General features: G+C 41.5%; 1 protein-coding gene across 2 annotated transcripts; it reads left to right on the top strand.

The window, feature by feature from the left end:
- Positions 1-842: 842 nt before the first annotated feature.
- Positions 843-6,141, top strand: LOC310822116 (uncharacterized protein). Of its 2 annotated transcripts, none has more exons than XM_083694426.1 (2): positions 843-916; positions 2,316-6,141. In XM_083694426.1, exon 2 carries the CDS (start codon positions 2,422-2,424, stop codon positions 3,805-3,807), a length of 1,386 nt encoding a protein of 461 aa, XP_083550552.1. In that variant the 5' UTR covers positions 843-916; positions 2,316-2,421; the 3' UTR covers positions 3,808-6,141. The 2 variants fall into 2 exon arrangements, with proteins under 2 accessions (XP_083550552.1, XP_083550553.1); XM_083694427.1 differs by lacking the exon at positions 843-916 and adding an exon at positions 1,860-1,894.
- The last annotated feature ends 4,562 nt before the right edge of the window (positions 6,142-10,703 follow it).

Genomic DNA, 10,703 nt, shown 5'->3' with positions numbered 1-10,703 from the left:
CTTCTTCTCTAATTTTACTTTGGAGGGATTAGGGTTACCTTCGTGTTTCTGGCTGTTGGCACTTGGCACATACTAGAATCTAGATAGTTAGATAACGATATACTATTGTCACGCATGCAGCCCCAAAAAGCTCACACAACGCTATCTTAGTATCTGAGCACCCACTTAAAAAAGTATGCTTGTGTTAATTTCTTGACTACGACCCAGTTAGCTAAACAATCACAGTAGGTTGTTGTTGTTGTTTTTAGATCATCATACTACGTATTGTTGTTTTTAGATCATCATACTACGTATTGCCTGGCTAAATACTGTTGAAAGAAAAAGTCAAACACTCATGCATTGAATTCGCCACCACATCCTCTTTGGCCACCATCATCACGTGACATAAGGCAAAAGCCGTAAAGGAATTATGAAAAACACACAGATGTCCTTTGTTTCCAACAACAACAACAACAGTTCAAGTGATGTTAAACATGGAATGTGTGGTTGTTATAACTACTATATCAAAATGTGTCAACGTTTTTAATAATTGACCAATGGACAATATTTTCGCCTGTCAATATCATTAAAGAGAGGATTTACGACAGTATTCGCGACGCCTTGCGCATATTTTGTCCTGTCCAATCGTGCTGTGCCTCTTTGGTCCATTGTCCAATGAAATCCAAGATGCAATACAGAATGCACAGGAGCGGAACAAATTCACGAATTAAAGAAGCATCTACTGAGCTGGTCACCCACTTTTTATAACTCCAATTAGCCAATCCACAGTACTCAAGATTAGTGATCATGCGCAGCCATTGCCAAAGACTGAGATATTCGTGAGGACGCTGCTGATTATGATCTGACAGAGAGGTGCGGCAGAATCGACTCAGAACTCGTCGAGGGTCAAGACATCGAATCTACAGATAAAAACCCGGTAATAACCGTTCTTGGATCAAGAACCTTGCACCCCCGCTTAGTTCGGTAAAACTAACGTTACTCACACGTCAAATTTGGCTATACAGCCCACGTAGATGGAAGATCGAAGACTACAATAGAATAGCTAACGTCTTGTTGCCTGGTATATGCCAAATATAGCCAGCTTGCCATGTCTGTCGAGTATTCTGCCATATGCCGGTTGGTATGGAGGCTTGGTGGTAATAATTCCTGTCACATTACTTACCACCCCGCCTTGGTGCATGATCTTCTGATCAGGGAAATTGAAGCTTGCCTTGCTCATGTGTTTAATACTCCTCCTCAACCTGCATGCATGTGCCAATAGAATAGATGCTAGATTTGACCCTGTCGTCAACTCGCAAAGATAAACCCCCTATGCTATGGCCCACATTATCAGACATAAACTGTAGACATGCTCATTGTTTTATGTAGCTGTCGTTAGATTATCTGTACAAAGCCAGGCTGTGACATCTTCCATAGCCAGTCATGAAACGTTTGCTCGGGCTGTTCTTGCCTATGACCTAGAGGCATGTAGGTCTGTGAGAAATGTAATGAATTGGCTACGAATTAACATAAACACGTATTTTCTATGTAATGGTCGGTGCACATTTATGGCGGGCGGTATAAATTCACACCGTTGGCGTTAGTGTCCGCTTGTTGTCTAAGTGAGGGTATTCAGAAATGATCTAAATCATCATTCTTTACCAAACCACCGTCTTCCGTCCTGCGACGATAATGTGAAAGTGTATTGTTGGCCATACAGCTAGCTAATTAATTATGTGAACGTCAATAGAGATTGCATTTGAGCGTGTTTTGGAGGCAAGAAAACAATCGTAATTTCGGGCATCTAGTCACGATAGGGCGGCCGTTCCACGACCCATTTAATCCGTTCCCAGAATGCATTGTGATCATCCCAGTCGTGTACTGTATTTCCTGTTTGTTGTTGCCGCTTTCTCTGGTAATTTACAGACATTTAGATCCTGATTTTAGCGTAATTTAACATTAAAATACTAGAATGTGTTATAATTGTTTAATTATGAATAATTTGTCATTTCAGTCAAGCGAATACAAACGTTGCACGTAGTAACACCACCACACCTACTACTGTAGCTTTAATTTACTGAGGCAATGTCGTTTTGTTTCATTTCCTCCATCTCAATTTCATCCTTGCTTGGATAGCTACAACATTAATTGCCATGTTACGATAGTGTGCGCACAAAGTATGTTGATGTTTTTACATATGTGTATATATATGTATATTAAACTTGTTATATTTAATGTCATTTTATTTTTTTGAGGTAAAAGTTGTTTAGGGTCTAGTGACTAAATTGGTGAATTCTGTGATACTCAAGTTTGACTTTTTTTCTTCTCTCTTTCAGAAGGGGTGGAAACTATTACAGAATTTAACCTGTACCCTTAAGAGGACCCCAAGTTATACAGACACAAGGTTTGATACTCACTGGTCTTCCATAAGGTTCTGTCCAAATGGAGGACTCAGAGACAGAATTTACCTCATCTGAACCGGACGCACTTGGAGCTGATTTCATCACTGTGGAACTCGACACACAGCCCATAGAATATGTTGTCAAGTGGGCCGAGGTAGGGTCAAAGTTCACAATATCCTGTGTGAAAAAAGAGGCAGATGAGGGGTCTGGCTTAATGTCCGAGCCGGGCAAGGCGGAGCCAGATGAGACCTTTTATGCCCAGTATGAGGAGGTGTACCCGGACTGTGAGGTGGCAGAGCAGAGTGTCGTAGTTAGGACAGACTCTGATGAGGATGACCACACTGAGCCGGGGAGTAGCCAGATGGGCGGTGATGAAGAGGATGGCTCTGATTCAGGCTCAGAGACAGGGGAATATCACTCGAAAGAAGGAAACTACCGCTGTAACTACTGTGGGAAGTGCTACAGTCATTCTTCAAGCCTCTCAAGACACCAGCAATTGCACACGGGAAAGCCACCAGTCCCTCCATCCTCATCTAAGCAAACAGATAACGCATCAGGTGAGGGGAAAAAATATCAGTGCAATCAGTGTGGGTTGAGATTTAAAGGCAGCAGGACTCTTGGAACTCATAAGAAAGTGCATGGAGGCAGGAGACTGTATCCATGCAACATATGTGGGAAGGATTTTAACCACAGCTCCAGCTTGTCCCGACATAGGCTTATCCACAAAAAAGGAAAGGGTATTCCCCCAGGTGTTCCCCCTGAGCTGGTGATGAGTCATGCCCGCCGCTCGCGCCTGCCAAAATCTGCGTCCAGGAAGGTCAAGAAGGGGCGCCCTGGCGGAGAGAAGTTCTACGCATGTACACAATGTGAGAAGACCTTCAAGAACTCTGCGAGTCTCTCCAGACATCAGGTTTCTCATGTGAAGGAGCTCCTAACCACTTACACCCAGGGGGAGGACAGCCTCAGCAAGTCCTCCGACTTGAAAATACGCCTCAAGTTGTGCTCGAGGGACAAACCAAACTTCTACACTCTCTGCAAGAAGAACAAGAGGTCCAAAGCTGCCAAGCGTGCCGTGTCTACCTCAGAAGAAGAGGAGGGACACTACGCCTGCCAGCAGTGCGACAAGCACTTCAGTCACACGTCGAGCCTCGCCAGGCACCAGCAAATGCACAAGGGGGAGAACAAGTTCAACTGCGCCTATTGTAAAAAGACCTTCACCCGGTTATCCAACCTTCACCACCATGAGAAGTCGCACACCGCGGGGAAAATCTACGAATGCACCATCTGCAACAAGACATTTGTGCACTCGTCAAGCTATTCGAGGCACAAGCGGTCGCACACAGAGGAGGAGCAGGCAGCCAAACAGCGGCAGCGAAAGCGTGGCACTATTAATGAGAGCGCGCCACTTGAATCAGACTCGGAATGAGGGCCGTCGTGGTCAGCTCTCGACTGCCCGAACACAGCTGATGGAACTCTGGGTCGTAGCGGTTGGGATTTTTTGTTTCTTCTAAATTTGGGACTGGAATTGGCATTATTCTGAGTATATAAAGTGTGTGATATCCTATGGTTGTATGCTTTTAGCAAATTGTATCTGGGATGGGGTTAGGATTAATGTTGAGTGCAAGGTGCCCCCGCCCGCCCGTATGTGTCCCCCTATACTTCCCTTAGATTGCACTGTTGTTCTCTGCTGTCCATGCAAAGAAAGATTTGATTTATTTGTGTTGACATTCCCTTTTGTTCTTGGCTAGCTACAGGGTTCATTTGATGTTAGGGTAAAAGTGTTGTGAGAGTTTTGCTAGGTGTGAAGTATACAGCACCATCCATGTAGTAGAGCAACTGTGTCACTACCTAAAATCATCAGAAAACAAAACTGCTAGGCCGATGTAGTGCTTCCCATTTCCTTTTTCTGTATATAATCTTTCAGAAGGATCTTTTTCTTTTCTTTTTTTATCTTTGTGATGTGACAAAGGGTCAAAATATAAACCTTGCCTGCCATGTGTCATCAAATTCAATCAAGATTTGAACTCCAGGAGCTTAAATGTCTGCATTCCGTGGTTCAATCAAGCTTTTTAAGGTTTTATCCTCAGCATTCTATGTTCAGTTCATGCAAGTTCTCTATGATGCTGAAAATGAAATAAAAAAGAATAAAAAAACAAGCAATGAAGCACTGTATGGTAAGGAAGGTTGATTTAATACAGGCCTCATCAGTAAACATGCTGATGATTTTTCAACCAGAAAACTACGGCAAATGTTCTCCTCCACTTTCCAACTCAATATTTCTAGTTTGATGGTTTTAATGATAACAAGCAGTTGTGTAATTAAAAAGAACACAAAGATGTATTTCTATATATTTGGAACCATTGTTTTGTTGCATTTTTTCCTCTAAAGACTGCAAGCATTTGATATTCAACCATTTTGGTTTAGAAAGAATGGTTTGACAAGTTTCAATTTTTGGTTTCGTTTGATCAATTTGAGCTTGGTTTCTACTGTGCAGACAGTGTTCTGATAGGTTGACTGTTATACCTTTTAATTGTGAACGTTTGAATTGTTGACTTGAGAATATTATTGTCAAAATATGAAATACAAAAAAAATCCCAACAATTTAGAATGGCATAATTTTGATATTTGTTGATATTTACTGCATTAACCACAAAGTATACATTGTGACTCCATGTATATGTATGCATGAAAAGTGTGTGTGCGTGTGTGTGTGTGTGTGCGTGCAAGTGTGTGTACAAGTGTGTACAAAAAAAATGCATTTATAAAGGTCAGAATAATTTACATATGTACTAATATATGCAGTGTATTTGGACAAATATTGTCAAATATTCTTGGGATTAAGGATTTCATATTTTAACAAGTTTTTGTCTATTGAGGTTGTAGGGGAAACTGCACTACTTAATTATGAGGTAAGGTGCAATTTAAATGGTAGTGAATGTACTTCACAAGAATGGCCATGGTTGAGAACACCGTTGACAAAGCCAGGTGGCAAAGCCTTCCCCATTTGCCCCAAAGTTCCACCTTTTCAGATGTACCCTTCACATAACCCACCACCATTCACAGAAATATTATCAAATGCTCTCAATTGCAATATCACCAAAGCTTTCAAATATTGCTTGTATTCATACATTCTGTAACAAAATGTTTTTGTTTTTTTCCAGATAATCGGTTCAATTATTTGTAGAGAGGTAGCAGTTTGATGTCTGTATTTGCTTTAAGCACAACAAGGGTACTTTCTGAACAATGATCAACACTTGACCTTGTGAATACCATTTACTGTTTTAATTGGAATTTAATTGTGACTTCTAACCTATTTATACCTCTAAGTGCATAAAAATGACACCTAGGGGAAGTGTGTGTAGTTGCATGTATCAAGCACAGACCCAGTGTATTGCACCCACAATATTCGAGAGAGAAAAAAGAAGAAAAAGAAAAAAAGCTTGGTACTTTCCCTTTTATTTATGTTAGTTCTTGTTTGTTTGTTTGTTTGAAGGGCTAGATTCCTGGCCCTCCTCAAACTTGACTAGAATCGAGTTCACTTGATTTTGGTTTTTGTCTTTTGTTGTGGTTCTGGCCTTTCTGAAGTGGCAAACAGCTGTCTCCTCTCTTTGATTTTCAGCAATCTCATTATTTTCTGAAACTCATATCAGTTTCTTTTTCGCTGTCATTGTTTCCTTTTTTGATGCAGCGGACCTACATCTTATAAAGGTGTATGTTTTTTGTATTGTGTTTGCCATTAGAAAACAGTTGACATGTTTTGTCTTGCATTTTTGTAATAAACCTTTGATGAAAGAAATATTCCACAGTGTCCAGCATGTTTTTTTAAAAGGGACTATGGTTGGTTTCACACTGTTCAGCTAAATTGTTGTTTGACGATTCAGCTGTGATATGTGATGACAATTAAAATGTGGTACGCCTATGATACAACAGTCACCATTCATGCTTTTACAGCCATTAATTAAATCCCTCCACTAGATGGCAGCAAAACACTCTAAATGGAAAGGAAGGCTGGCAACAAACTCACCGGAACACAGTCGCATTCAAGAGAGTGCCATGTCTTGAGCCAGCTTTGAGAGAGATGCTAGGAGGAGTTGACGTGATTCCTCTGCATGTGTTCCACAATGGTGCGGCCCACTGAAACGCAGCACAGTTTTTCCTCCTTCAGTGAAGCAGAATTTGTCAGAGAATTCTTTCAGTCATGTTTGATTTAATTTACAGTATAAGGACTGGTACATCACACAGTGAATCAAGGGAAGGTTTATTTTGCTGCTTAAAAAAATGTAAGAATTAGATCTCACTTATATTATTATCAGAATATGTGACTTTGGCCATGCGAGAATAATTGTATAAAAATACAAATCAACTCCAAGTAAAAGCTCTCGTAACGGGTGAAGACACAGCATATGCAGTAACAACCAGTGTCATGTAAAACACATTGTGATGCTCAAACAACACATGCTCACTAAAACCTCTAGGGGACCTACACCGCAAAGAAAATAGCTCCTCTTTCTGTCACAGTCAGGTTCTTGAGATCAGTCGAGATGGAGGGATGATGGAATTTGGAAAGAGAGAGAGAGAGAAAAAATTAGAATTCAGGCATTGCAGCTGTGGAGGTTCTGGTTTCCTCGAAGTGCGGCAATAACATTTGCCATTGTTACCAGGCGAGAGAGCTCAGACTTCCTGGCAACCCCAAACTAAATTACCCAGGCTTTTTTGTGGGTCTAGAAACAAGCTCTGTGTTCTGCAACAAAAAGCCATTGAGATGAGGGGAGCAATAGCCTCCCTGGGCTTCTGAAAAGCCAACTCTCAGCCAATGAATGAAGGCAGAGGGCTCCCTCTATGAGAACGGCTGTGGGAAATGGTAGTGATGTCATCATGAATGCATCTCTGAACGTTCTTGTTGCTTCTTTCTGCCTTGGAACCCCCTCCACTGCTCCCTTCCTGTCTTATTTGGGCTCCATTATTGGGAGCCTAGTGAGGCAAGGTCTCCGTGGAAACGTGAAAACAGTGCTGTAGGGCGTTATTCGTCTTTGAAATCAGTGGAGGAGACGAGATAGAGGAGGGAGCGGATCAGCAGGAATTTGGACACCTTGAAAACAAATTTGTAAGCCCTCATTTATAGGCCTTTCCATAAACAAAGGAGTTTTTAGTCCGATTCAGCCTGTGCTCACTCATGGCTTGGTTGAAGAGGCCTCCTAAAGATCTATTCATCCACTTTGTTCACTGAATACAGAATGCTACTGGTTACCAAATGCACAAGACTGAAAATGGCAGTTGTTTTCATCATTAAATGCTAGCTAAGCTGAGAACCTGACCAATTACCATTCATTTGTATTGATTATCTGTATCTTCAGACATCCCTCTCCATCCCTTCTCCCATACCATACCAACTATATAGTTTCAAGCTTGCATCAGGCTTACATGATGTAATTGCAGACAGACACAAGGCAAATACTTATTTTCCCGTAAACCTGGTTGATTCCCTACCCGCAATAATATACAGGCAGGAAGTAAAAAACAAAAACAAAAAAAACTGTTATACCCATTCACATCTTCACACAGCAGAAAGGCATCTACTGAATTGTGCCAGTGCCTGATAAGGCTGTTTAAATTAGGTGAAAAAACTAAAAGTGCCAAAGGGCATGAGTATTAGATAAACACAAGCTAATTACTCACTGCTCTCACAATGAAGTGGAATTCATTCCCTCTCATTTAGGTGATGTTTACAACACATGAACTCTGCCTGCAGCCATTCTGTGATAACAAAGCTTGACTACATACAGCTTAAAGGAGTTCAAAACACATGTCAGATAACAGTGTCATGTCAGATAACAGTGTCATGTCAGATGTGTTTTGTATGCTGTGGTCGAGGAACATAATGCCAGTAAGGGGCATTTTCAAACAACTGAGGAAAATGAACCCTGTATGCAATATTTAACTGAATACAAAGTACTGTACAAACTGCTTCATTATAATAACATAACCTCTCCCATAACGTTTTACTTGACTAAGAGTGACTGGGGATACAGTTCAAAGGTTGCGTAGATCCCATACCATAACACAGGTATGGACTGGTGTGGTATTGACGTGACTCATGTGCCGCAATGCATCACTTTTCAGTCATCCCACCTGTCACCAGAGAGCTGACCAACATCCCAGCATAGAGACATGAAGGTCACAAGTGCTCTGGGCTTTGCTAAGACGATCCCTATGTGGCGACTGAAGCCCCTCTCAGGACTCTTTACCTCGTCCCTGCAAGCTCCGCTTTCATCCTCACTGCCAGTGCTGGGCTCCCTGCCCCCCATAAGGACATTTACCTACTCATTAGCCCCCCCTCTTCACTGCATTATGTTACATTAGGACGGGGGAGGGGCCAACGGGGAGGGGGAGCCTTCTGCTTCAGGCTGGAGGGGGAGGTAGGCGCCGCAGATTCAGAGGGAACGTAATCTCATCCACAGCTCCTTCTCAATTCAATCCAAAGTTATTTTATTGGTGTGACATTTTAGAAGTACATATTGCCAAAGCAGAAATTCAAAAGCAAAATAGAACAGGTAACAATAATGATTAAGAAGTAAACAGCAAAAAAAAACTATAATAATGATAATAATAAGCACCATCATCATCATCATCATCATAATTAACGATAATATTACTCATAATAATCAGGATAATCAAGTAAAAACAATTGGGACTACTAAACACATTTTGACCCTTAAATGAAATATTGCATAATGTAATGAATGTTAATCATAAGACATACACAATAGTGTATTGATCTGTCACTCACAGTCTCTCACATGCCGGCAAGCTGTGATGTAAAGTGCTCCCAATGTACCACACTCTCTCTCCTCTTTAACCAGGATGGGGAGCTTTGCTTCATGAGAGGTTTTGAAAACCTTTTAATATTGTGTCAAATTTGGGGTAATAATTGATTGTTTTGTAATTATCAAATTTGGTGATAAAGTGCAGCTCTGTCTCTGCTTCAGTTGCAGTGACAGCCTTTTCTCTTTAAGAAGCCATGTTTTCCCGTCTGCCTTTTTCAACAGCCAGGCTGTGCACTGTCAAGGTCTTTCTTAGTTGTTTGGATCAGTCACACAGTTAGATAATAATTAGTCAGATAGCACTGCATTTTGCTTTGTGCTTGTGTGCATTTCCCATTAGGATATGTAATTTTGTTTTGAATGTCTTGGAATTTCTGAAGGATTTCTGTCAATAACACCCATTTCAATAGCTTTGTAGAATAATCCTGTGTGCCAAATGGAATCAAATGCTTTTTGGAAGTCCATAAAAACAAGCATATCTTTTGGTGACCATCCTTATCTATTAGGGTGTGTAGAGCTTTATATTTATATTTCTCTCTCCACTCTCACACATTCTCTCTCTCATATACAAATACAGTACAGGGGACAGGGATGAATGCTTAGTTCTGCATGATCCCCACTGTGGAGGAGAATATTGTATTTACTGTAACCAGGGTGCACCAATTATGCTGGATGAAATAAAGAACAAAAAACACAAATACACAATGAAAAAAGTAAAACTTGATACACAAAATAGAGCACAAAGCTCTGCTATGATTGCTAAATTGTTTCTGTGCAACATGGGGCTTTCTGCAGGGAGTGGCTTAAACAATTTACAAATCAATTTACAAATCAATCTGCACAGCCGGGAAGACAGTTTTCTTCTCTACCCCCTCGTCCATCCTGGTGATCTGTGGCAGGGTAAACTTGTACATTTGACTTCTCAATTCTCTGTCTCAGTACTAAACGTGACGCCCAGGGAGCCTTGCATCTAGGGAGACACTGCATAATTGACGCCCCCTTCGCCCCAGAGAGGGAGGGGAAGAGAGAGTAGAGAGGGAAAAATGAAAGAGAGAGAGAGAGAGAGAGAGAGAGAGAGTCCCCCAACCCAATTGGAGATCTGGTAGCAGGGATTTTTTCCCCTTCCACATAAACAAACACTTTCATGGCTCAACACCGGTGGCGACACAAGATGCGATTTCTTCCCCATAACAGCCGCCGGGGCCCCTGGTACGTCTTATCAGCACAGAGCAGAGGGCCGCAGCAGCCCAGCCAATTTAAGCCCTGTGATAGACATGGCAATTTCTCTGCAAATCTCTGGATTGGAGAATGAGGACAGGGAAGAGAGAATGAGGAGTGAAACAAGGAATGAGAGCAGAAAAGTGTTTGTGTGCGTGTGTGACAGAGGGGGGTCTTGTAGTTGCCATGTTGAGAAATAGTTGTTACAGCTGGAAAAGGAAAATGGAAAATCTGTTTCCTAACAGCGGGTAGTTAGAACTGAAGGTGGTATGTGTTGAGAGAG

The sequence above is a fragment of the Argentina silus genome (genome assembly GCF_951799395.1).
Source record: "Argentina silus genome assembly, chromosome: X".
NCBI classification, from domain to species: Eukaryota; Metazoa; Chordata; class Actinopteri; order Argentiniformes; family Argentinidae; genus Argentina; species Argentina silus.
Note: the sequence above shows the minus strand (reverse complement) of the source record. Positions and strands in the feature narration are given on the sequence as shown.